This window comes from Myotis brandtii, unplaced genomic scaffold (genome assembly GCF_000412655.1).
Source record: "Myotis brandtii unplaced genomic scaffold, ASM41265v1 scaffold825, whole genome shotgun sequence".
NCBI classification, from domain to species: domain Eukaryota; kingdom Metazoa; phylum Chordata; class Mammalia; order Chiroptera; family Vespertilionidae; genus Myotis; species Myotis brandtii.
The window spans coordinates 2,163,253-2,189,490 of record NW_005371349.1 but is presented as its reverse complement, the minus strand read 5'-3'; the positions used below and the strand labels follow the sequence as shown (position 1 = coordinate 2,189,490).

The following is a 26,238-nucleotide window of genomic DNA, read 5'->3' as shown; positions in this document are numbered from 1 at the left end:
AGCGCGAGGCGGCCTCTCCCTCCCCCCTTCCTCCTCCGGCCCGGCTCAGACCGGTTCCAACCTGCTTGGGCCGGTCCCAACTGCCTTCAACTGCCACCAACCTCTGGTCGGGCCGTGGGGCGGGAAACTGGTCGCCGCCGCCGAGTGGGGAAGGCGGGAGCTCGGGGTGCGGAGTGCACACATCTTAGGCCGGGCCTTCGAGGCCTAACTGCTCCTCAGACCGCAAACCACAGCACCAGGCACTTGCGGGGCGATAAGACGTCCAAGACACGACCAGGACGAGATCCTCAGGGCCCGGCCATGGAGCCACCTGTGAATGACGATTTAGCACCAAGTCCAGGCGTTTTGTGTCCCCAAGGCCCGTATGTTTCCCACGTACACAGTTGACCTCACAGGCACCCTGAGCATGATGGGGTCCAAGTCTGTTCTCAGGCCCAACCGAAATGTGGCATCAGAGGGGAAGCCCCACATGCGGACACTGCCCGAGCCCAGCCAGACGGGAGACCGCTTCCCGGAGCCTGCTGGTGTCCAAGTGCAGGTCCCTGTAGGCCCCTGTCGGCCCCTGTCTTCTTCCTATGGCTTTGGAAGGCACGTTGAGCAACTGCCTAGTGCTAGGTGCTCTGGGAGAAAGAGAAGAGGCCCCTCCTATTAAGCAAAATGCTGGTTTCCACTTTCCCTGATGGCCTTGGGTGCCTCGCCCCCGGGGCTCCTGTGCGATGTGGGTCCCCAAGTATATGCACCTCGGGGCTCGCTGCAGGTTTGCAGCGTGGGGGCCCGCACAACCCTTCAGAGCCGCTGCGGAGCCCAGAGCAGGAAGCGTCTGTTGGAGCTGAAAGAACTCAAGGAGGAGCTCTGGCCACAAGTAAAACCCATCGGGGAGCAGTTCTGGGGCTGGGGGCATCCGTCTGGCCTCTGGGTGAGGTCCTCCGCCATCGCTGAGATGGTGTCAAACGTTCCTGGCGAGAGGCTGGGAGGCGGACTCGTGCTCTCGCTCACTTTCCCACGCGCTGTGGCCTCGCTGGTCCTTCCTCCGCCTCCTTGTTGCGGTGACGGGGCCTTACCCCCGAGAGTGCTGATCGGTGGGATGTTGCGGTCAGGCAACAGTATGGTCTTGGGGTGCACATCGGCAAACCTCGCATAAAGTTGGAACTTTATCCTCTCTGGTTGCTCAGATCACGTTTCCCAGGAAAATGCCCGTAACGTTGTGAGTGAGTCTGGTTTCGGCAGCCTCTTTGGGTGTGGTGTTGCCATGGCGCAGGCTTTGCGATGGTTGTGGAGGTGACAGGTGGAACAGGTCAATAGCCCGGTGTAGAGAAATGTTCATGTCCGAGTCTATGTCCTCATTTGTTGAAAATCTCCCTTTCCCTTCCTTGGTGGGGGTGAGTGCAGGGTGAGTAGGCGTGGCGCTGGAGGTGGCGTGTAAAGCGACTGTGAGTTTGGTTGGGTGGGTGGAGATTGTAGCTGTTTCCATCCATTTTCTGTAACCTGTTCATTTGTGTGTGTGTGTGTGTGTGTGTGTGTTTATATCTCCAAAAATCAGAGATAGAAGTCAGCTGTCTTCCTTCATAGATCTATGGGCATCCAGACGCTGTGATGATTGGGAAAACTTCCTCCTCTTGTCTTCCCAGGTTTGAGGAGCAGGGAGCATGAGGGCACAGATGATGACACCTATACCCTTGTTGGCTCTGGTTATTATCTTTTTAAGATGAACCCATTTGTTGTTTTGGGGGGTTAGGGTTAGGATACAGGAACATTTTATTTTGATTTCCGTGTTTGCTGTAAAATTTTGAGCTGCCCAGAAATTTTTCATTGTCCCTTGCAGCATGAATTTCCAGAATTTGTTTCAATCTGAATATGACCTTAGCTAATGTATGGATCCCGTCAACAGATAGCTATAGACCTTTTTTTTTTTTTTACGTTTTTTTACCTGTCAAAATTTTATTGTACATTAATTATGTGTATTTTTTATAACTGTATTCTTTGTGGTTATGTGACATGCAATACTCTTTGCAGTAATCTGGGAGAAATTTACATTAAAACCGAGTCCCACTCATCCTAATGCCTTCCTGTATGTTTCCCTTTATTCTTGTCCCACAACTAAAGTCCTAGAGTTCAAGCCCTCCTTTTTCTAAACCAAGAGAATTATTCATAACATAGTTTGAAGAATAATTATTGTGTTGGTATTTTTTTAATCTCTTGAATAATCTTGATTTAAGGGAAACTTTGAAATAATCCTTTCAGCAGGCACTTGTGTTAGACCTGAGGAATCTGACCCTTTTAGAAAATGGTTATATCAGGATTCCCTCTGTTGAACAGCTCCCAAGTCATGATGATGTGCATATGTTAGTGCTCTTCCAATACAAGAGCCATGGGATCTCTTGCTAGGTAATTTGTCTTTTTATTTCACAAAGATTAAATTTCATCCAGGCTTATTCAGAACAAGATCATTATTTATATTAGAAAAGTTGTATTAAACAAATTTAAGAATGGGAAATTTTGGAGCAATTACATTCCAAAATATATCTGCAAATTTAGCTAACTTTGGGCTTTTTACTGTATAGCAATTATATCATTGTTTTGACCCTATAAGAGTCTTAAATACATTAAGTCATTTTTGGATTCTTTCACCTGCAGTTGATTCTCAAACTTATTAATGCCCCGTGTTAAAGGGAAATGAAATTGTAGTTCCGGGAAGGTTTCTTGGAGTTTTCTGGCCACTGGGGTATTTCTTACAGGTAGACAGAGGATGAATGCTTTATAGCTTCATTTAGCCAAGCGTCATTTTAATTTAGGACTGTTCCCTGGGCATCTTTAAACAAGGGTAATGTAGCAGTGCTTCCATAGGGAACTATTTTGAGGCAAGTTTGTTAGTTTGCACATTATATAAATGTCGTGAACTTCACTTGATTGCATCTGATTGTGTTTTAGAAAATCCAGGAAATGAACATGTATTTAAATCATTATTGCAAATTACAATAAAATTGTAAAGATATTACTAGAGTACAACTTGTTGCACAGCAGGAGTCACTGGAAGTGTTGCTTAGCAACCTCAGCAAGAATGAGTTAACAATAAATATTTCTGGATCTTGTTTACTTATCAAGTAGAACTAACTTCTTATAGAACTAAAATTGAGAGTTCATTGCAGCCTTCAACCAAACCCACAAAATCCCTATTAATAAGTGTTAAGTGTCCATGCTAGTGGTAGACTCAAGCTTAGTACCTAGTTGATATTTGCTATAATCTAAATTAATGATTAAAGTGAAGATTTTCTTAATGGTTAAGTTTTTTTGTTTTAATCCAGCTATGTTAGATACTAAAGAAGGCTTCCCCACAATCCATATGCATCTGCTTTGACTGGTGGTTCTATCAACCTACAAAGACTGTGACTTATTGGTGAGGGCAGCTGGACAACTCTGAGAGCAACTTAGAGAAATCCACCTTGGGCACACTCTGTAGAGGAACTCCTTCTCTGGAAATAGCACCCCAGATAAGTGCACAAAAGCAAGACACCCTCGTGGACCTACTTCCTCCCGCTTTCAACAGCCCGCTGCCTGAAGGTGAGGTCTCCTTCCTGTGTGTCTTAGAAGCCATGAGCTCACTTAGGTCATGAGAGCCCTGCAGCCAGAGCACCGCATCTGCAGGCTTTCCTGCCAGACTTTGCCAAAGTTACTTTTCTCATTAGGAGAGACTAGGTCAGAAGAGTGATAGAAGGAAGGTTGCCCTTCTAGTTATGTTACTTTAACTAGTGGCCTGGTTTAGGGATTATTTTCCCAAATGGGGCAATATTTGCTTAATTATTAAGTTTTTTTGTTTGTTGTTGTTTTAATCTAGCTATACTTGATATTAAAGGAGATTTCCCCACGTATGCATCTTCGATATCTTGAAATTGCAACAATGGACAGCTATGTTAATCGTTGTAGATTGTCTTCCCTTCTTTTAACATCTTGGATGAATTTAGGGAACACTGATGTGTTACGTGAAGATGGATGTTGAATGTCATTTTCTCTGCTGTTCTTAATCAATTGGTAAAAAGTTCAAGTTGCCAAGATTTTGGGTTTAGTAACCTTATGGACAATGCAGCTTTATTGTTTTCTTACTATCTAGATACTCCATAGATTCACCCAACCAAACATCTTAAATACTTGCTTGGGCAACAGATGTGTAGAGAAACTTTGGGTAAAATCAGTGCATATTGCAATAGATATAGGGGATGTTTGTGGGGTGATGGAAATGTTCTGGAATTGGTGAAGGTTGCACAACATGGTAAATATACTAAAAAGCACAATAACGTGCACTATAAAATGGTGATTTTTATGTTGTGTAAATTACATCTCAATATTTTTAACAAAGGGTTTAAAAAAAAAATCAATGTATGTGAGTCCCTAGTAGTAGAGAGGCCTTAGAGCACATGGCCCCTCAGGCCTGGCCGCAGCGTTCAGTATGGCAAAGCCTGCAGTTTGTGAAAAGCTCCTTGTGGCCCTTTCCCCTTCTCAGTGTCGTAGCCCTGCTGTATCCCTTCTAGTGAGTGCACTCGTGTTGTAAGTCTTTGGAGATGCTTTTGAGATGAAAAGTGAATAGTCAAGTTTGAGACTCCTGGTTGTTGGTAGTTGTACTTTAAATTGTCTCTGAATTGGCCCTGTATTGACCAGCAATGCACTGGCCCTTTCCTCCCTTGGAAAGTAAAATTAACTTCCTCACTGTAAAAAAATTTGTCTTAATTGCCTCTGAACTGACAGCCATTATAAGAAACAAGCGTATTTCCCCAGTGTCTTTGTAAAATGAATTGTGTTATTTCCTAGAGTGGGTGGGAGATAGAAGAGAAGGTGGCTGTTCTGCTAGAATGTAATAGAGTCTAGTCTTCAGGTATTGTGGTAATTGGTTTAATGTTCACATGGGCATTTAAGGACAGGCCATGTGTTTTAGGCATTTAAAATGATATCAGTAAAAAAAAAAAGTGATATTGGGGGCTATAATATTTTAGTTCAAATAATCACAACAGATTTTTAATTATTTCTCTATAAAATCCCTCAACTTTCACTCCTTTTTTCTTTGCCAGTGTGTAGAATTTGACAGCAGTATCGAGAGCTGATGAGGAGGAGAAGATGGAAAAGAGTCTAGCAACTTAAAAATCTCATAGCATTCTCTGTGAGGTGACTTTTTCTGTTGGTGGCGCAATTTATTTAAGATTTAAAGAAGATACTAAGGCCTGTGATAGTATCATCATGTCATATCTGAGCTTATTGAAATGTTTCCTCCCTTTTCTTATTCTTTATATCACAGTTTGCTTTTTGTATTCTTAAGTTGACGTGTTTGTTTCCTATTAGTACTTGAAACACCATATGGCCACCATGAGTCCTACCAGAATGACTTCTAACGAGGAGGGGGAAGGCCTGTGTTCCCACCTTCCTATGAAATTTTGGCCTATTGACAAAACTACCCCCATAGTTTTAAAGAGTATCTAAGCTTTTATTAATTTTGGTAAGAGCATTGCTATATCTTTTTGATGTCACTTTTATTGCTAAGAGGTGCTAGGCATTTATTAGCCTGTCACCTTAAGATTTGTCTAAATCAAATCTACCCAAACATAATATAAATTAGAAACCTGTACTTGTATTTTCTTATTAAAAACCCCCACACACTTAAATTTTACTATTAAACTGAGAGTCCTTTATAATGAGTACATAAAGTGAATATTAAATAATCAGTGGAGTATGTTAAAATTAACATTTCTGTTCTTATTTTTAGTGACTTATTTCATGGTGTGGTAATTATGGCCTGTCAGACCTCCCTGACAGGTTCTGAACGAAAAGTTTCCAGTCACTTATGCTTATTTGCTGCTACTCTTGTCTTCCCTGTAGCTCAGTTAAGAAAAACGTGGTGAAGCCCTGGCTGGTGTGGCTCATTTGGTTGAGTGTTCCATGCACCCAGAGGTCCACAGTTCGATCCCAGGTCAGGGCCCGTACCTGGGTTGTGGGTTCAATCCCCAGGAGGGGGGTGTAGGGTGTAGCCAATCGATGTTTCTCTCATCAATGTTTCTCTCTCCCTCCCTCTATCTTTAAAATCAATAAAAACATTAAAAAATAAAATAAGGGTACTGACTCCAAGGCCAGGCTGTCTGGGTTTGAAGCCAGCTCTGCCACTTAGCTGTGGGACACTGGGCACGTGACTTCCCTCTTAGTGTGTCAGTTTCCGGAGGATATCAATAGTTCCTGTCCCATGAAGTTACTAGAAGGATTAAGTGAGTTAATATATGTAGAGAGCTTAAAACGGTGCTTGGCACTTAGCACCATGTAAGGACTGTACTGGCCAGTAATGGAACGAGGCCCACGTTAATGCTTTCACTTGCATGCTGTCTCCCTCGGCAGCCATAAGCAAATGCTTTCTTCGGCCACATGCACACTAGAGTAGATTCTTCAGGTCACAGGGCACGGGTGGGTCAGGGTTGTCTTCAGAGCACATGCCTCTCTCCGCATCCATTTTCACCTCAGTCCCCATTTTCCGTCTAGCCTCCATCACACTGCCTGTACCTACACAATGGATTTGTGCTGTAAACGGATCCGCTCTCCCAGGGCCAAAGACTATGTTGCACAGAAAACACTGTACAAAAGAACACATCGGTGTAGTTTAAATGTGATACTAAAATGTTCATCAGCTTGGAGGTTTTTCAGGCCATCTGTGATGGGAAAACTTTGAATCAAGTCAAGGTGTTCCCTAACTTAGGGAGCAGTGGACCAGGGTTTTCAGCGCTCCCCACACATTCTCCAGGTCAGTGGCGTCAGTGCTGCTTACAGGAACTTTCTGCAGTTTTACCAGTTCTAGGATCCTTAGGGCAAGGGAACAGCAATAGAAAGAAGGACCAGGGACACACAGGGCTAGTTATATCAACATTGCAGCGTTCATGACTCCTTAGTTCTTGGGGCCAGGACTTTTCCGTGAAGAGTGGGTGAAGTCATTTTCCAGCGAGTGGCTCCCCGGCCCTAAAGCATTTGCTTACCGAAGTGCCCATAGCACTTGTGGGTTCCTGTGTATGTACCTATCTCTGTTAGGGTAGTGTCGTTATTAAAGAGGTTCATTCTGGCCTTAACCACAGCTGCTCTTTGGCTGAAAGCCAGTTACAGGATCAAAGCCTGCCTTAAAGGTGCAGACACACTGAGAAATTCACTAGACGCGTATTTTATTTGCTTTCTTTTTCTGCCAGAGAGAATGTTAAACCAGGATCACTTCAGAAGATTTGGAAGCCAAATCTCTATAGCTCTATAGCACTTTATCAAAGTTGTCCAAATATTTGCCAAGCACCAATTTTAGCTTTATTTGGCCTCGTTTTTTAAAAGTAATTTTTTGGCAACTTCCACTGGTATGGTTATTGTTACAAAATTATATCGTTTCTGGGTTATGTTTGATGTCAAAACAATGTATGTCCTTACAAAAATGAATTTACAACTAGTAGCAATTTACCTAAAGCTCTTCAAAACAGAGAAAAGATTTTCAACAAATTTTAAGATATTTAAGATGTATGTATATTTATATATAATATATATATACCACACACACACTTGTGTAATTTAGTATTCTTAATCTACTAATCTGCTCTAATTCCCCTTGAAGTTAAAAGTATTCTTCTCAAACTTAAAAATGAAGAATCTTTGCTAAGCCATTAAGTATGAACTCTATGACTAAATTTCTCTAGGAATATGTATGGGGGGGAGAAAGTAGCCAGTAGGGTTTATATGAATATGGACAATAGTAGATTATAGGTAAGTGTCGCTTGAGGTTGTTATGAGGATTCCACAACATAAATTTACAAAGTTTAGGAAAATGTATGGTGTTCAAAGCGTACAGTTACTATATTGTTCACTAGCAGATGATCTGCAGAAAATTTTTGACTATGGTGTTAACAAGCCATTAAGATCAGTGCTGAACTTCACTCCTGCTTGTGGATTTAACCATCATCAGTCAGTTCCTTGAATTTTTGTCAGAAATAGAAGCTGAATATTCTGACATGCCTTACTACACAACAATTTGATGGCTTAGCAATGGTAAAGTTTTCTTGTAATTTTTTGAGTTCAGGGCTGATACTGAAATTTTTCTGAATGAGAAGAATCATTTTCAACTACTATTGTTGAACAATGAATGGCTTTGGAAATTAGCTTTTGCTGCAGACTTCATAATGTTTTTAGTGAATTCACTCCAAAATCACAAGGCAAATAAATCATCACTTACATGCAAACTTTGTATTGCAGTAAAGTCACTTGGACAACTCATGTTTGACACGTACGTTGTCACGCTGCCCAATACACTGAACTGTCAAAAGTTGCACCACGGGTGAGATCTCCATTTGTACACACATTTACCACAGATGTGATTTCCAAACACGAATTACAGTTCTAGCAGGGACCTTGCATGTTGATGTGAATACAAAGGAAATTTCCATATTTCAGAATCCATTTACCTGTGCACCTAAGCAGTTTACACCAAGCCTTCAAAATGAAATATGTAAAATGTTATTACAGAATTAGCCTTAGCAGATGAACATTTATAATTTTGATGAAAGGAACCTCAACCTGGCAAGTATGATCCCTCCCAAGTCCATTCTTATTAGTAGACCTGTATTACAAAACATTGTAGCCAATTATTCTATTTTGAATATCATCAATAAAAAATTTGTGGAAATTTGTTTTCTCTCTTGTTATATAAGTACCTAGCTAACATCCTCAATTTGATGTCTTGACCCTCTGAGTCTAAAATATAAAACACTTAACTATCTGGTCCTTCACAGAAAAAGTTTGCTGACCCTGCCCTAGAGTTGACTTTGTTGGGAGGGGAGCAGGTCCTGGCAGCAGTGAGGCCAGGAAAGCATGTTCCAGAAGCAGCGGGAGCTGGATTCTCAGATTCCAGCATCAGCTGCTTGGTCCCTGTTGCCTCCACATACACGGTGTTGCTGCCGGCACCTCTGATGCCTTCCTGCTGATTCCATGTGTTCACAGTCTCCCCACCGCCCCCCAGAGAGGGACACACATGATGGAAATGTTCAGTGAGACGGTTGGAATGGGATTTGAAGTTTAGATGGGAGTCAAGATGGTGGCTGAGCACTTGATTTAAGTGCTATAATTTACTGACTTACTGTTAATCCCTTCTGTGTCATCACTGTTGGTTTAGGGGGCAAGTGATTACTTTTAGATTTCAAGTAGCCTGAATTTTGCTGTTTATTTAGAATTTCAGAAAATAAAGATACTCCAATAATGTTGAACGTATTATTTGGTTTTTTAAAAAACTGGATTTGATTTTAAATAAGTTTTGAGAGAAAAGTATTAATAGTTTTGTAAAACTTTATTTATTTACTTATTTATTTTTAAATATATTTCTTTATTGATTTCAGAGAGGAAGGGAGAGGGAGAGAGATAGAAACATCAGTGATGAGAGAGAATCATTGATTAGCTGCCTCCTGCACATCCCTTACTGGGAATTGAGCCTGCAACCCAGGCATGTGCCCTTGACCGGAATCGAACCTGGGACCCTTCAGTCCACAGGCCAACGCTCTATCCACTGAGCCAAGTTGGCCAGGGCTGTAAAATAATTTAGCACGATGATACGTTATGATGCTATCTATATAAAAATACTGGGAGGAAATTTACCAAAAGGCTAGCATTAGTGGTGGGATGAAGGGTGATTTTGCCCTTTAAGTGGGCATGTTACTTCCATAATAATCCTTTACATGTACAAATGAACCACTATTTGGATAATTAATGTGATGTTTTTGGGAAGGAGTGAAAGCTGGTTTTGCTTTAAAGCCAGCCCCCAGTGGGGCAAGCATGAAGGCGCTGCTCCTGAGCCAAGTGAAGCTCTGACCAGTCGCTGTGTCCTCCAGGCTCTGTGGAGCCCCTCTGCTGGCCAGAGTCATGGCTCTCCCTGGCAGATCTCCCTCCTCAGGGCCTGAGTCGTTTCCGACTCCTCATGGCCACAGTAGGCCTCTCAATTTGAAGCTATAGTCCTTTCCATTGAGTGCGTGGCTGTGTTCCTGGGAGATGGGAGTGAAGAATTTAGTCCTATGGCCCTGTGCCCTGTGCCCTCCCCAGATCTTGGAAGATGGAGGGGTTGGTGGGTGAGTCTTCCCTCCTTGGTTAGACCCCTGGACCTCATGGGTTTCCTGAGAGCTGGTTGAACTGAACAGTGAGTCTCAGCCTATTTCGTTTCTTCAATCCTGGGCGTTCACACCTTTAAAATGGAAAGATGGGTCGGAGCTTAACAGGACAGTGTGCATTTCCACTGATCATTTCTGTTTCACTTCAATCCCTGAAAATACAAGAGTGATTTCGACGTGGTTTTCTCCTTGCCTTGTGGGCACTGCCTTGCCCATTGGCACAAGGTGGAGAGCGTGGGGGAAGGGGGATTTGGTTCTTAGGTGGCGGATGGTAAGTTCCATTAGTGACTTAAGCAGAAGGTTAGACGTTTCCTTCATCTCATTAGAGTTGATTGAAAGTGGGCTCTCTGCTGCCTAGACTGGTCCTTGGGGCCGCCCCTCCTGAGGGGCTGGTAGCAGGACCGCCCGCCCTGTCTGCTGAGGCCAGGCTTCCTGCGCTGCCATGCTGCCCACACCGGAGGAGGCCTGGCTTCAGGGTCAGTGCTCTGCCGCTGGCGGCAGCATGAAACTGCCGCTGGTGTTTTGTGGACTTGGCCCTTTCTGAGACATTTTTATTTCTTGTTATAGTCATCCAGCAAATGTCCCATGTTCTCCAGCTCCAGGTGCTGCTCTCAGCCTGGACTGTTGCTTCAGGTCAGGTGTGGCTCCTTCCACACTCCCTTCTGCCCCTTCTAGAAGCATCCTCCTCCCTGTCATCCAGTGCTCTCTATGGAGTATTTGTAGCTGCTTTGTTAGGGCCTGAGGGAATGAGTACAGGCTGCACCACCTGCCTTGGGGGAGGGGTGGCAAGTCTAGGAAAGCCTCCACCTGGACCCGCAGAGTGAGCAGATGGCTGGACGGATGCTTTGTAAGGGGGAGGGGGACCTGGGGCCCTTCACCGGGTGGCGCATGGGAGAGGGGCTTTGGGGATGTCTTGGCTGTTACGTGCAGAGCAAAGGAGAGAGGTGAAGGTTGGGAGGAAGCCAGAGACCAGACAGAGCCCCCAGGTGCCCAGGACAGTCGGGATGTAAATACCCAGCTGCTGCAGGTACACGTTTGGGAGATGAGCGGTTGGCCACAGGCAAGGCTGAGGTTGGCCACAGGCAAGGCTGAGAGGGAGGTTTTCTTCAGATGCTGCTAACTCGAACTCCTGCCCAAACACTCCCCTGGGCGGTGCTAGGAAATGCCTCTGGGACGAGGTAGGTAGGACAGTAGGACTGAGTCAGTAATTGAGAGGATGCCTTGTGACCTGGGCTCTCGGCTCCCAACAGCAGCCTCCCTGGCCATCAGCCTGGAGCCCCAGGCTGCTCCTGGGACGGGGAGGCCTCCAGCAATTGGCAGGCAGATCTGGGCAGCAGAGAAGCCCGCAGGGAGTCTGCGGGAGGCTCCTCACGCTCTGGTTTGCAGCCTTTGATGGGAAACCAGGAGCCTTCACCGGTCACCGTGGCAGACAGCTGGCTGCGAGGGCCCTGAGGTCCTGGTGCCCACCCTTCAGGCGGGCTTAGGACCTGGGCATCCGGAGAGATCCGCAGGCTGAGGTCCAGCCTTTGCTCTGGGCTCTCCTGGTGTCCCTGTGACACTAGCACCCAGAGCAGGGCCCCCGGGGGACATGTATGTGGCCAACTTCTTGCTGGGCAACCAGAGGCTTCATTCTCTGCCCCGGCCCGCCCCACGGGGCTCTCCCTGCAGGTACCTGAAGGAGTTCCGCACGGAGCAGTGCCCGCTCTTTGTGCAACACAAATGCACGCAGCATCGGCCCTACACCTGCTTCCACTGGCACTTCGTGAACCAGCGCCGCCGCCGGTCCATCCGCCGTCGGGACGGCACGTTCAACTACAGCCCCGACGTCTACTGCACCAAGTACGACGAGGCCACGGGCCTCTGCCCGGAGGGCGACGAGTGAGTGTCTCGACTCGCCCTCAGAAGTGCCCCCCCCCTCCTGGGCCACAGAGGTCCTAGGCCAGGCAGAGTCTGAGCAGCCAGCTGCTTTGGGGGGCACTGTTGCAGCCTGGCCCGGCTTCCTGTGGCCTGGACTTGGGGGAGGCTCCTCTCCTTTTCCCACTTGCAGGAAACCCTACACGGGCCTTTCTCCTGCTAAGCCCAAGGGCCACATCAGAACCGAGGTGGCTCTCACCATCAGTGCACGGCCGCTCAGCCCAGCACATCCTGAGATAGACACATGGACAGACCACCTTCATTCAGCTGCAGGGGCCGCAGCTGAGTGACCCCCCGCTTTTCCATGTTTCAGATGCCCATTCCTGCACCGGACCACAGGGGACACTGAGCGCAGGTACCACCTGCGTTACTACAAAACTGGAATCTGCATCCACGAGACGGACTCCAAAGGCAACTGCACCAAAAACGGCCTGCACTGCGCTTTTGCCCACGGGCCCCATGACCTCCGCTCCCCCGTCTACGACATCAGGTGGGCTGGACGCCACGCTGGGGTGATGGCTGTGGGCTGGGGTGGGGGCCAGGCTGCTGGCACGGTGAGTACCACACGTGGATCGCAGGATTGGATTGCATGCCCCTCATGCCCTCCCCCCTCTTCTCTCCTCCCAGGGAGCTCCAGGCCATGGAGGCCTTGCAGAACGGCCAGGCCACAGTGGAGGGCAGCATCGAGGGTCAGTCCGCTGGGGCTGCAAGCCACGCCATGATAGAGAAGATCCTCAGTGAAGAGCCGCGGTGGCAAGGTAACGGTGGCCACCGACGCCAGGCCCCTCCACCAGGCTTGTCCTCACCCTGCTCCTGCCCAAAGGATCGGCTCACCACCACCTCTACAGGGAGGGCGTACCCCCTCACCCCCCTTACATCCAGCCAGACAGCCCCAGGGGCACTTCTGGGGAGTTTCCCCAGACATGCCTTGCTCTGCTCCCATCATCCCAGGTGCACCCCAAATTTCTCAGGGGCTTTCACACATGCATACTTGTGCATGTATGTAAGTACATGTGTTCTTGAACCGCCCACGGGCGCCCTTATCACCCTGTGAGCGTTATGTCCAGGGAGGGACAGCATCCTCCTGACGTCTGGCCTGGCTTATCTCAGTCTCCACTTTGGCCCGTGAAAAGGCGGCCCTGCTCCTACCTCTCTCAGGAGCCTCAGCTCCTAGACCCTTCAGTGGCTTCTCCTTTCCCTTTCCCTTCCCCACCCCCTGCCTGACCCCCGCTTCTGGCCCGTGCAGAGACCGCGTATGTGCTGGGGAACTACAAGACGGAGCCGTGCAAGAAGCCGCCGCGGCTGTGCCGCCAGGGTTATGCCTGCCCCTACTACCACAACAGCAAGGACCGGCGGCGGAGCCCCCGGAAGCACAAATACAGGTCCTTTCCCAGGCAGGGCCGCCAGGGAGGGAGGGTGGCAGGGATGGGGTCCAGCAGGGCGGCTTCCACTGTGCTCCCGGAGTCAGGGCGGCCCAGGGACAAGGGGCTGGTCAGGATAGCAGGACGGGAGCCCGCCTGGGTCCTCCCAGCATGAAAGGAGGATCTGGGGTCCGACCCTCTGAGGCCCCTTCAGCTCTAATCCAGAGGGTGTCTGTAGGGCTGAGCCATGATGGCGAAAGTGGTGGCTGCGGCGTGGCTGTCCTTGGGCCCCATAGTGCTCAGTGGGAGGAGCTGGGTGACGGGCAGAGCAGCAGGGCCCGCTTCTGGCCTCCGGGGAGGGATCTAGTTGGCATCCCTCACATCCTGATCTCTCCCTCTGGCATCCATGTGCCCCACCCTCTCACTGGACCAGGTCGTCTCCATGTCCAAACGTGAAACACGGGGATGAGTGGGGAGACCCGGGCAAGTGCGAGAACGGAGACGCCTGCCAGTACTGCCACACCCGCACGGAGCAGCAGTTCCACCCGGAGGTGGGCCTGGGGCGGGGCCGGGCCTCTCCGGGCGGTGGCCTCACAGCCTCCTGGGGAAGCAAGGCAGAGCCCACCCTGACTCCATCCTGGAAGAGGGATTAGAGCCACAGGCTCCCCGATCAGCAGTGCCTAAAGGGGCCCTGCCCCCTCATTCAGCGACTTCCCTTGTTCTGAGCCCCGCTCACCAGGCAGCCCTCTGCTCCCAGGCTGTTCCCCCCAGGCCTGGCAGAGAGCATGGCGCCCTGGCCATGCTGGGTTCTGCACCATGAGTGGTGCTTAGAATCCGGGTAAAAAACAAAGCCCTGGACTGGTGTGTTCCAGACCAGAGCCTGTGAGCCTGCGTACCAGCAGCCTCGCAGGCATAGCTCCCCGGCCCCTGGCCCATGGCCTGGCCTGGAGTCATGTCGGTGTGCGAGGTCTTGTGTGGGTATGCAGAGGCACATGCTGTCCCTTCCCCTGGTTCCGTGGAGCCCAGCGCACCCTGAGAGAGATACACGGACAGACCACCTTGTGGGCCACAGGCAGCAGGGTGGGAGGTTAGGCCCAGCATAGGTCCCAACCCAGGATGTCCTGGGCGAGCAGGTGCTACCTGCGATCTTGGCTCTCTTAGTGCCCAGGGGCACATTCGGGGGCACAAACCAGCCCTGGCCAAGACCCTGAGTGGGGAGCAGCATGGGAAGAGCCCTGTGAGGGGGGTCAGGGCTGGTTTGATCCCAGGAGGGAGGGGGTGGCAGTGTCTGCTTCAGGAGTGTGAGTAGGAAGCTGGCAGGGAGACACCTGGGGAAGTGGAACGGGAAGGAGGAGATGGCCGTCTAACCGCCATGCCGGGGGCACCCTGCCTGCGCTGTCCCTGCAGATCTATAAGTCCACCAAGTGCAACGACATGCAGCAGGCGGGCAGCTGTCCCCGAGGACCTTTCTGCGCCTTCGCCCATGTAGAACGTAAGCTGCTCCCCTTGTCCTGAGGCGGTGTCCTCGCCCCGCTCCCCTCCTCCACCCTGCTCAGGCTCAGGCCGGGGCGACACCCTCCAGGCAGGTCCCAGCAGTCACCCCGTGCCACATGCGTGGCAGACATCACTAGCTGAACGTGGCTCTGCCCTGCTGAGCCCTCCCTGCTGAGAGCAGGGCTGTCCCTCAAAATGCCACACTGCCCCCTTAGGTCCGATTCGTGGCTCAGGCCCTAGAGTCCCACAGTCGGGGCGCAAGTCCCCGCTCTTCGGTTCCCCAGTCTGTCACCTTGGTGGTCTTACTGTGCCTCCCTGAGCCTCAGTTTCCTTACCTATAAGATGGAGACTCTGGTCTTACCATGTCTTCATTGTGAAGACTCGCCGTTAATACAACTGGCACACGATATTGGTAGAGATCAGGTGAAGCCTTCCCTTTAGGTGCAGGGACGCAGGGTCCTGGGAAAGAGACCCAGGTGCGTGTCTGGCCCAGAGCCTGCCGACACCTGCCCCGTGTCTTGCAGAGCCGCCCCTCAGTGATGAGCTGCAGCCTTCCTCAGCTGTGTCCAGCCCCACGCAGCCGGGTCCCGTCCTGTACATGCCATCTGCTGCCGGAGACTCGGTGCCCGTGAGCCCCTCCAGCCCACATGCCCCTGACCTCAGCACTGTACGTGCCTGTCCAGGGGATGGGTGGGCACCTGCCTCTCATGTCCCTCACCCCTCTCAGCCTGGGCTTGGGGAGGAGGCCTTGGGCTTCTCCCCCCTTTTATTAATGTATATTTTTATTGATTTCAGAGAGGAAGGGAAAGGGAGAGAGAAATAGAAACATCAATGATGAGAGAGAATCATTGATTGGCTGCCTCCTGCACGCCCCCCACTGGGGATCGAGCCCACACCCCAGGCATGTGCCCTGACCGGGAATCAAACCATGACCTCCTGGTTCAGAGGTTGATGCTCAACCACTGAGCCACGCCAGTCGGGCTGGGCTTCTTCCCTTTCTGCCCCAGGGTTATTTTCTCTGTCAAAAGTGGGTGGTGGGTGGGGCTTAGTGTCCCCAGAGCCTGCATTAGTCAGCCTGGGTAGTGCTGGTAGAGGGGACAAAGCCTTCTGTCACTGCCCCCTCCCCCCCCCACACACACACAGTTCCCGCATAAGGTTCTGGGTCTCCTGGGTGGGCTGCTGCCCGTTGGCAGGTGGAGGGCAGGCCGTGCCCTGGCCTGCATTTTGCCCACCAGCCCGCTCCCTTCCTTCCCACAGCTCCTCTGTAGAAACAGCAGCCTGGGCAGCCCGTCTAACCTCTGCGGCTCCCCCCCGGGCTCCGTGAGGAAACCCCCAAACCTGGAGGGCATTGTCTTCCCTGGGGAGTCCGGCCTGGCCCCTGGCAGCTATAAGAAGGCTCCTGGCTTCGAGAGGGAAGACCAGGTGGGAGCCGAGTTCCTGAAAAATTTTAAATGCCAGGTAAGGGGTGAGGGGCAGCCCGGTGAGGTTAGCCTTCTGCTCCATGGAGCAGCATGACCGCAGCTAGGAAGCCCCCTCCTCAGCCTCCAAGACTGAGCAGAGTGAGGAGGGCCGGCCCTTTTTACAGATGAAGATGGGAAGGCTAGAGAAGCTGAGCACCCCACCCGGTGTCACAGAACTTTAATGGGGGCGGGGGGGCCACAGCCGGCCTTTGCCCTGCCCTGTGCTGCCTGATGGGGCCGCCCCTCACTGGGCTTCTCTGATGCTAGGAGAGGCACAGCCCCTTGGTTCCTGGGCGAGGGAAGGAGTAGGCATGGGAGGGAGAGCCGGGGGCATGCGCGTGCAGGGGGAGCCGGTGGCTGTCCCTGCAGCCTCAGTGAGCCATGGCAGGCGGATGATGCTTGGAGGACTCCAGGGCTCAGAGGCCTCCACAGCACCACATTCAGCTCCTGCTCTCTGACCTTCCTCAGGCCAAGTTAAAACCCCACTCCCTAGAGCCCAGGAGTCAAGAGCAGCCTCTGCTTCAGCCCAAACAGGTACCAAACTCTCAGCCCCCTTCTGGCACCTGCTGTGGCCAGGCCAGGCCCACAGCCCCAGGAGGCTACAGAGAGCGGGGGGCATGCTTTCCCCCCAAGTTGAGGGCAGGATTAAGGTGGGGCACCAGCCCCAATCCAGACAGGGTGGGTCAGGCCCTAGAGCCCCTCACCTCCTAGTCACTCATCAGTCAGTCAAAAAATACTTATTGAGTGTCCACACTGCCAGGCACTGGACTCACTTCTCCCTTCCCCTATGCAAGAATGTAGGGGTGAGTGGCCCTGTAACCTCCAACCTTCCAACCAGGTGTTGAGTGGGTGGGGCCCCATCTGGGCCCCTATGCAAGAATGTAGGGGTGAGTGGCCCTGTAACCGCCAACCTTCCAACCAGGTGTTGAGTGGGTGGGGGCAACCAGACTAGGGCTGATGCCCCATTTCCTTCTGCCCCACCCAGCGCCTGGCTGGGGCCTCCTGGGCGGGCATCTCATTGCCTCTCCTTACTCTCTCGTTGCAGGACATGCTGGGCATCCTCCCCGTGGGCAGCCCCCTGACCTCAAGCATCTCTTCTAGTATCACCTCCAGCCTGGCAGCTACTCCCCCTAGTCCCGCGGGCACCAGCAGCATCCCTGGCATGAATGCAAACGCTCTGCCCTTCTACCCCACCAGTGACACGGTAGAGTCGGTCATAGGTAATTAGGCCATTTCTGTTGCCAAGTCCAGGCCTGGATCTGGACTCAGAGGCACGAGGTCTCTGGAGTGAGACTCGGGCTTTAGACATCTGACTGGGGTCGGAGGGCAGGCACTCTGGCCTTTGAGCTAAAGAGGAGATGGGCCCTAACCGGTTTGGCTCAGTGGATAGAGCATCAGCCTGTGGACTGAAGGGTCCCGGGTTCAATTCCAGTCAAAAGCATGTACCTTGGTTGCGGGCACATCCCAGTAGGGGGTGTGCAGGAGGCGGCTGATTGATGTTCCTCTCATCGATGTTTCTAACTCTCTATCCCTCTCCCTTCCTCTCTGTAAAAAATCAATAAAATATATATTAAAAAAAAGAGGAGATGGACCCAAGGTGTAGGGCCAGGGCCAGCCCTTGGAGCACAGCCGCCTCTTCCCTGGGCGAGTGTGGCCTCCTTCCACCACAGGTGTCCTGCCGCGCCCACTCCCTCACAGCGGTGTTTCCTTGTGCAGTGAACAGGCTGCACGGTGTCCTCGGGGTCCCTGGCCATCGAAGCTACGGCTCTTCCCCTTCAGCATCACTGATGGGCGCCACTTTGTGCCAGGCCCTAGTGTAGAGACGGGGGTTCCAGACCCGAAGACATCAAGGAGGGACACTGCTCCACCCTCCTGGGCCAGTCAGCAGAGGGGAGAGCACATTTGTCGAGCACCTCCTATGCTTTAGCCACTGAAGGCCCAGAGACGAGCCTGCCCTCAGTAGCTCAGAGATGAGACGTGTGAACCCTAACATCAGGAGGCAGGAACCGACCCCCCCGGGGGGTCCAGGAAGGCTTCAGAAAGGAGACCATGGAGCTGGACTTGCTAGGCAGACAGCGTCGGGGCTCGTGTGACAGGAGCAGCCCAGCCCCAGGCAGAGGCTCAAGAGAGGACGGTCCAGTGGGACTGGAGCGTGAAGATGAGGCGGGGGCAGGAGATGAGGTGGTGAAGGGCAGGTGGGTTCAAGCGGCGAGGCCTGGAGCTTGGGGATTGTGTGCCCAGGGAGGCTGGGAGGCTCAGACCCTGATCGCTCTGCTCCTAGAGTCTGCCCTGGATGACCTGGACCTCAACGAGTTTGGGGTGGCCGCCCTGGAGAAGACTTTCGATAGCAGCACCGTGCCCCACCCGGGCAGCGTCACCATCGGTACTGGGCTGCGGTGGGCAGGGTGGCGGGAGGGCTCCGGGGGTCCGTCTGGCCCAGGGTGGGTGGATGGAGCAGTGCCCTACTTGGCATGGCCCCACATGGCTTCCCTCCCTCACCTGGCCCCTCCCGGCCTCTCTTGCAGGCGGCAGCTTGCTGCAGAGCTCTGCGCCGGTGAACATCCCGGGCTCCTTGGGCAGTTCCGCCTCCTTCCACTCAGCATCCCCGTCCCCTCCCGTTAGCCTGTCTTCACATTTCCTGCAGCAGCCCCAGGGCCACCTGAGCCAGTCAGAAAACACATTTCTGGGGACCTCAGCATCACATGGATCTTTGGGTAAGAAGTGGCGCACGGAGACCTGGGCCAGGAACTGGGCTTTGGAAAGTGCCTTTGGCCTCTTTGTCCAGGGCTGGAGACAGTGCAGAGGGGAGGTTAGAGCCGGGCTCTGGGCTGGGAGGTGAGTCAGGCTCCCGTCCCATGCCTCCCTTAGCTGTGTGATCCCGGACAGGTGATGGTCTCTCGGCCTTAGTTTCTCCTGCTGTAAAATGGCTATAGTGGCAGCACCCACCTCATATGGTGGTGGTGAGGCCTGAAGTGTTAGGCACAGGCCAGTGCGCACTGAGAAGCAGCTCAGAGCCGCCAGGGCCTGGTCTGCTCCTCATGTCAGTGTGGCGGTTCTGCCCAGGCGCCCGGGGCTCCGGAGGCAGGCTCACAGCCACCGGTCACAGCCGCCTGTCCCAGGAGGCCCAGGGAGAGGTCTGACCGGCTCAGGCCTGGCTCAGCGTGGCCTTCCTGGCAGGCAGAGGCACCAGGGAGACCCTGCTCCAGGCCCGAAGGCCTTTGGCTGGACTGGGGGTTCTGGAGGGCAGGGCCAGGCATAGTGGTTGGAGGTGCGTGCAGACCTGCGGCTCCGCTAGCTGCCACGTGTAGGAACTCGAATATTCACTGAGGTAACAGCCAAACCAGTGACAAGCAGAGACCAACCTGCTGCCTCTCCATAAACAGCAGCTGCTACTTCCCCACCCCCCACAGCTCCTCAAGCTCAGAAACCCCCTCCCCGGAGGGCGCTGGCACCTGCGCACCCGGCCCCGGGCTCTGACCGGGTTTGGGACCTTCCCTCATCCCACTGCAGAGGTCAGAGCGGCACAGTGATTTCCTAGCACCTTTTCCGTTTGTTTGTTTGTTTGATTTTCAGTTAGTTTACTTTTGTGTACAGCATAGTGGCTGACAGGCAGATCCTTCACAAGGTGCCCGTTTCCCGCCCGGCACCGGCGGTGATGACGGCCTCACTGACCACATGCCCGGCGCTGTGCTTGGCCTCCCGAGCACCTGCAGTTAGAAGGTGTCTGTTCTGTGTTGACACTTCAGCCTCCTATTTGTCTGACTTGTCCCCTGTTCTGAAGGCCAGCAGCTCTGCACACTGGCCACACATCCCTTCCTTCCCCAGGCGGTCACTGAGCAGTTTCATAGGTACAGTGTGAGCTGCACTGTCCCTGCTGGCCTGGCGCCGTGCCCTGGGGGAGGCAGGGGACAGACATGAGGTCATACTTAGAGCAGTTGTGTGGAGTCAGAGGACTTGGGCTGGGATTCAGAATAAGAGAGGAACCTCACCTAGAGGTCAAGAGGGCCCTCTGGGGGGAGGAAGCGGGGGAGGGGGAGGGTATAGGGGAGATGAATGGTGATGGAAAAAATTAAATAAATAAAAAAATTTAAAAAGAGGGCCCTCTCTGAGGAGTGGCTGCTCTCCGAGAGAGCCAGTGCGCCGAGCATGGGGCGAGGCGGGGCAGCGCTTGCTGCTTGGTGTGTGTCGCTGCAGTGATCTGGTCCCCGCCTCGGGCAGGCAGCTGGGCTCTGAGCCAGTACACACGGCGGGGTCTCTACACAGGACACGCCGTCATGTTGCGGGTGCACTGGTGTTGCTTGGAGGACACTGTCTTAAATCCATTTGGTTCCAGAAAATCCTGGCTGGATTAGTGGGAAAGGAGGCAAGAAAGGAGTCCCTAGAATAATGGGGGCAGGATGAGGCCAGAGGTGGCTGTGGGTCCTGCTCTGGAGGCTAGGGCTGCCCCGAGGGCCCCGAGCAGGGCACACAGTGTCAGCCAATGTCTGGGAGACAGGTGAGTGGGTGAGGAGCGTGAGTGGGCCGCCTGGCAGACTGGAAAGGAGGCCGTGGGAGTCAAGCAGCCTGTGTCCTGGCCTCCACTTACTGCCATAAAGTGGGGGTGGCCGCGGGCTCTGGCTCTTCCTGCTCCGCAGCTCTGCTGTCATCTGAGGCCTGGCCTGTCTTTTCCCCTGACGCCCCTCCCGGCCCTCACCCCGGGCGCATGAAGGCTCCCTCCGTGTAGTCTGAAGTCCCCACCACAAATGAGCACCTTACAGGCTGCTCTCCCTGCAGCGCGCCCCAGGGCCGAGTCACCCCATCCTGCAGATGAGGATGTTGAGACTCAATTTAAGTGGCAGCTGATAAGTAGCAGTTGGCATCACAGTAGGTCTGACCCAACTGCAGCACCTACAGGTCCCCACCAGACTCTCCGGCCTGGCACTGGCAGAGCCTGGCACAGAGACCCCTGGGAGCCCTGGCAGGGCCGCTGAACTTCCTCCCCTCCCTGGGGCAGGTCTGAACGGCATGAACAGCAGCATCTGGGAGCACTTTGCCTCTGGAAGCTTCTCCCCGGGCACATCCCCTGCCTTCCTGTCAGGACCCGGGGCTGCCGAGCTGGCCCGGCTTCGGCAGGAGCTCGAGGAAGCGAACAGTACCATCAAGCAGTGGGAGGAGTCCTGGAAGCAGGCCAAGCAGGTACGGGCCCCCACGCCCACCCTCCCCAGGGCCTGGTGGCATCCAGCTCGTGTCCCTCACACAGGGCACGGGGGGTGGGAGGCCGGGGTCCCTGGAGGACAGAGCAGAAACTTGGTTTTGTTCTCCTTCCCCCGGCAGGAGCCTGGGTGGCTGGTGCCCCAGACCTGGAGCTCTGAGCTGTTCACGTGGTCTGGTCCCAGCACCACTTGGGCTCTCCTAAGAAGCCCTGACTCCAGGGCTCGCGTCCAGGTTCTAGGTTCTGAGATGGGCCCTCTGTCCAGGGGCAGCTATTCCGGGCCCAGCCCCCTTCCCTGTCCATGGAGGGTCTCCTGCAGGTCCTGAACCTCCCTTCTCTGCAGGCAGCGTCAGCTTCCTCCCTGCCCGCTCCCCAGACAGCTGACCCAGCTCCCCAGCAGGCCCCGCAGCCACAGTGGCTCATACAGGCTCCCAGCGCTCCGCTCCCAGGGGACGGGGGCAGGGGCCACCGTGACCAGGTGCTGCGTGTTTGGCCCACAGGCTTGTGATGCCTGGAAGAAGGAGGCAGAGGAGGCTGGTGAGCGGGCCAGTGCGGCGGGCGCCGAGTGTGAGTTGGCCCGGGAGCAGCGGGACGCGTTGGAGGTGCAGGTGCAGAAGCTGCGGGAGGAGCTAGAGCGGCTACACTCAGGGCCCGACCCGCAGGCCCTGCCCGCCTTCTCCGACCTGGAGGCCCTCTCGCTCTCCACCCTCTACTCCCTCCAAAAGCAGCTGCGGGCCCGCCTAGAGCAAGTGGACAAGGTCAGCCCAGGAGGTCAGGGAACACTGGGTGGGGGTATCCGAGGCCACAGCCAGTGTTTGGACGCTGGTGGGTCCTCACTGCTCCGGGGACGCCATCCTGCTGGAGGGGAGCCAGGAAGGGAACGCCACTCACTGGGGAGGGAGGAAGCAGGAGGTGGGTCCGCGCCCACCCCAGCACTTTTGAGGGCAGGCGCTGACCTAAGTCACATCCTGATGGCTTCTCTGAGCTCTGCACGAACCAGCAGACGTTCCAGAATGGGGAGGTCCCCAGGGCTACCTTGGCTGCATCCTGCGGCGCACAGGGCATGGGGGAGGCTGGGGGTCCTGGAGAACAGCAGACACTCACAGGTGGCCATGCCCCCTCAGGGCTGTCTGCCCTCTCCAGGCCCCGTTGTCCTCGTTTGGGGACCTAGGGTCACTGCAATGTCAGTTCGAGGAAAAGCCCTCGGGATGAGGCCACAGAGCAGCCGCTTGGCCTCTCCCCCGGGCTCCGACTCCCCCAGGCTCCGACTCCCCCACTGAGCCCACAGCCAAAGCGGAAATTTGGAGTCTTGAGATGATGTGATCGGCCTGACCCTGACCCTGACCCTGACTTGTCAGCCAGGGCCTGCACACATGCCTCTTGAGCACTGTGCCTCAGTTTACTGACCCGAGGCCAGGCCAGTGACCACGATGTCCCTTTCCCCGCAGGCCGTGTTCCACATGCAGTCGGTGAAATGCCTTAAGTGTCAGGAGCAGAACCGAGCGGTGCTGCCGTGCCAACATGCCGTGCTGTGCGAGCTGTGTGCCGAGGGCAGCGAGTGCCCCGTCTGCCAGCCAGGCCGGGCCCACGCCCTCCAGTCGTGACCCTGCAGGCCCGGCCCCGGCCTGGCTCACATCTTCCCACCTAGGACTTTTTAAAGTATATATATATATATATATGTATGTATGTATGTATGTATGTATGTATATGTATATGATTATGTATATGTATACATCTCCGTGCGTGTGCAGGTATGCGTGGGCGAGCAGTGTGACAGTGTCTGTGTGTATATCTGTGTGTAGATATAGACACACACTTTAAAACAGACTTACCAAGCACTTTTTAAAAGAAGAAACTATTTTGCAGTCCTCCCCTGCCCACTCCCACCTCCCCCTCCCTCTTCTCCCACCGCCTTCCGGCAGGGAGTCCGTTTGTCTCTTTTATATGCAGGACTAACTATTTTTAACTTTTCCTGGGGCCTGAGCAGGGGAGGTGGGAAGCTAGAAGGGGCCGAGGGGAGAGGAGAGGCCTTCAGGGCAGGCCCTGGTCCCCCACCTCCTAGGCCAGGGCCAGGGGCTTGGAGGCCCAGGTAGACCTGCTTCTGGCTGTGAGGCCTGAGGGGAGTGCTGGGGTCCAGGCCAGCCTGGCTCCTGGGTTTACCAAATGCATATTTAGTTCGGGGCTGGCAGGCCCAAGTAGCCCCGCTCCCAACCCTAGGCCCTTGAAGCCCTCGAGGGTCAAGGCCTGGGAGTTGGACCCCTCAGGTTCCTGAGGCAGGGGGTCTGCCTCAGTCCTCCCCCGTCCCCAGAGCAGCCTCCCTGGCCCCAGGGCCACCCACCAGGCTGGCACTGCCCTCTCCGTCACCCCCTGCTGCCTTCAGCTGTCCCCCCTGATGGCTGCGGACTGAGGACCAGGGGGCTCAGGCCCTGCCCTCCCTCCGCCAGGAGGGGCTCCGAATGCATTCCTTGGTGCTCTCTGAGTGCAGCTGACGTCCTGCCGGTTCGGCCGGACGCCCGTGTGCATGTGTGTGCGTGCCTGTCCGATGTATAGTGTGTCTTAGCTTCCATTTTAAAATTGTTCTGTACAGACAGATGCAGCGGGTGGAGGGCGGAGTGGCGCAGGGCAGCCACCCGCTGCCGGCGCTGGGTGTCTGGGGTGGGAGCAAGAGCGCCGCAGGGCTCGGGCCCCAGCCCCCCTTGTGCTCAGCACGAAAGGGCTTTCAATGAATTAAGTGAAAACTTTCTTTTTTTACAAAAATGCAAAAATCAACAAAGCTCCAAACTTATTGGGAATAAAATATGAACTTGCAATGGTAGCTTGTTTGCATGGGGCGAGGGCAGTGCGGCCCCAGCTGAGGGCCCCTGGACGAGGGGGTGGGCCAGCTCAGCTGTGCCTGCCAGGGCCCTGGCCCCCACCTGGGCTGGGAGCTCTGCCCCGGCTGAGGAAACAGCTTGTACACCCCCTATTTCCCCCTGGCACCCCCCAGCCCCAGCTGAGGCTGGGCGCCTGCAGAGGTCCAAGGGCTCCCAGGCCTCTGTGGTTGCTGTGGGGACCCTGAGCCCCAGACAGAGACCTCCTGGCCCTACGACTCTCCTCTTTAGGGCTCGATGGACAGCTGCCACTGGTTTGTTTCCTAAAGGACGCAGGGCCCTAGTGGTTTCTCGGAGGAAACCAGGGCTTCTCATAAAAACATGAAGAGAAAGGCAGGCCCAGAGAAGATGTCCCGCCCTCCACCCTGCCCGCTGAGGGCCGAGTCCCAGCCTCTGAGCCACTGCCTCCCTCCCCTGCTCTCAGCTGGCCTGGTAGGTGGGTGTGAGAAAACAGCTGAGGGGCTCCTCTCTGTGTGGCCTCAGAAGTTCAAAGCTGAAGAGGGCTGTGGAGCGATCTCAGACCTCCCACACGTCACCCTTGTGCAGGCTCACAGAGGGTAAGGGACTTGACGAGGGTCACGCAGCTAGAATGACAACCGGGCCTCAGGCGCTGCCTCCCAGCACATAGGCCACTGCCCCCGGCAGGGCTGGGACCCGCTCCTCTAAGCCCTGCTGTGCAGAGCAGCCGCTCAGCCCCAGCCTGCGCCTGGGGAGGCTCCCGCTCCCCGTGCTCCCCCTGGAGTTCCCGGCCCCTGTGCGGGGCAGGACCACAGAAATGGGTGTGCCTGGTAGTGTTCTGTTGAAAGCTCTTGACCCAAATATCAGTGATACCAGTTGCCCCACACTCACTCCCTGCCTGTGACGTGGGGGAGAGGGGTGGGCCAAGCCCCGGGGTGGGGGCAGCCCAAGGTATCCTGCAGGCTGGGCGGGGGTTTGTATGACCTGACACCCGGGCCCCACTGTAGGCCAACAGCATGTTTTCTAAGAGGACAATGGATTGCAATTTTTTTTATTTTTGCTAACATTTTTAGGTGGCCAGTACTGGCTCGGGGAGGAGATGTCCTCAGTAGATATGGTTAGCCAAGCTGTCCTTTCTGCTTCCGCCCTCCATGCCAGCCCCCCTTCCTGCCAGCTCTCTCCTGGCAGAGCCGGGTCCCTGGCTCCAGGCTCCTTAGCCTGGGTGTTGGCAGCCCCGTCAGGAGGGGACCTGGGCTCCTTCATTATGGCTACCCGCCCCCAGGGCAGTTTTGCTCACAGCCCTGGCCCCAATGAGTCTGAGTGGGGGTGCTGAAGAAGAGGCCCAAGGGAGCCTACCCCCCCACACCCAGTGGCTGGAATAGGTTTCCGGGGGGACAGATGGTTGAGCCCCTGCTTTGCCAGCACTTCCCAGAGGAGCAGGGGCAGGAGATGCACAGCCGCCTCCCTGCCCCTGGTGCTGGGATTTGGCAGAGAATGCTGAGGCCAAGTTTTTTGGGGGGGGGGGGGGGGGGAGTGAAAATACTGCTGGTGGTGTCCCCAGCACCGTGGGCCCTGCTCTGGCAGGAGACCAGAGGGGTCTGCACTCGGCCTTCCAGCCTGGCAGAGCCCTTCTGAGTGTTAAGCCAGGCCGGAGGGCTGCACTGCGGTGGGGACAACCCAGACCTCCCAGGAAAGCCTGTCCCTACCAGGGGCCCAACCTCCACGCTATCTCCCAGGCTGTGGGGCATGCTGGGAGGCCTGCTTGGCTCGCTGCCGCCGCAGCTTCACAAACGCCTGGGCCTCACGATCCCCCTTCCTGCTCTCCAGCAGCCGCAGGACTGGGTCCCCTGT

At 54.1% G+C, this 26,238-nt stretch overlaps 2 protein-coding genes and 1 long non-coding RNA gene across 8 annotated transcripts in view; 2 read left to right on the top strand and 1 right to left on the bottom strand.

The window, feature by feature from the left end:
• UNK (unkempt family zinc finger) lies at window positions 1-24,369 on the top strand. 6 transcript variants are annotated; one of them, XM_005884263.2, is made up of 16 exons: window positions 1-362; window positions 11,808-12,017; window positions 12,367-12,543; window positions 12,681-12,811; window positions 13,300-13,435; window positions 13,848-13,965; window positions 14,822-14,906; window positions 15,433-15,575; window positions 16,166-16,366; window positions 16,837-16,902; window positions 17,414-17,588; window positions 18,650-18,751; window positions 18,894-19,082; window positions 21,362-21,543; window positions 22,060-22,317; window positions 23,008-24,369. In XM_005884263.2, the coding sequence occupies exons 1-16, from the start codon at window positions 301-303 to the stop codon at window positions 23,161-23,163; spliced, it is 2,391 nt and encodes a 796-aa protein (XP_005884325.1). In that variant the 5' UTR covers window positions 1-300; the 3' UTR covers window positions 23,164-24,369. The 6 variants fall into 6 exon arrangements, with proteins under 6 accessions (XP_005884325.1, XP_005884326.1, XP_014387301.1 ...); XM_005884264.2 differs by lacking the exon at window positions 1-362 and adding an exon at window positions 10,343-10,777; XM_014531815.1 differs by lacking the exon at window positions 1-362 and adding an exon at window positions 11,216-11,317.
• On the top strand, window positions 376-5,853 carry LOC106724427. The gene is made up of 3 exons (XR_001360223.1): window positions 376-2,385; window positions 3,303-3,558; window positions 5,058-5,853. It is a non-coding gene; the product is annotated as an uncharacterized LOC106724427 (long non-coding RNA).
• Window positions 24,370-25,414: 1,045 nt separating the features above from the next.
• UNC13D (unc-13 homolog D (C. elegans)) overlaps window positions 25,415-26,238 on the bottom strand; it is a 14,587-nt gene continuing 13,763 nt past the window's right edge. The window contains exon 32 of the mRNA XM_005884344.2: window positions 25,415-26,234. Within this exon, the coding sequence (XP_005884406.2) occupies window positions 26,113-26,234 (122 nt within the window). The 3' untranslated portion in view covers window positions 25,415-26,112. The remainder of the gene's footprint in view (window positions 26,235-26,238) is intronic.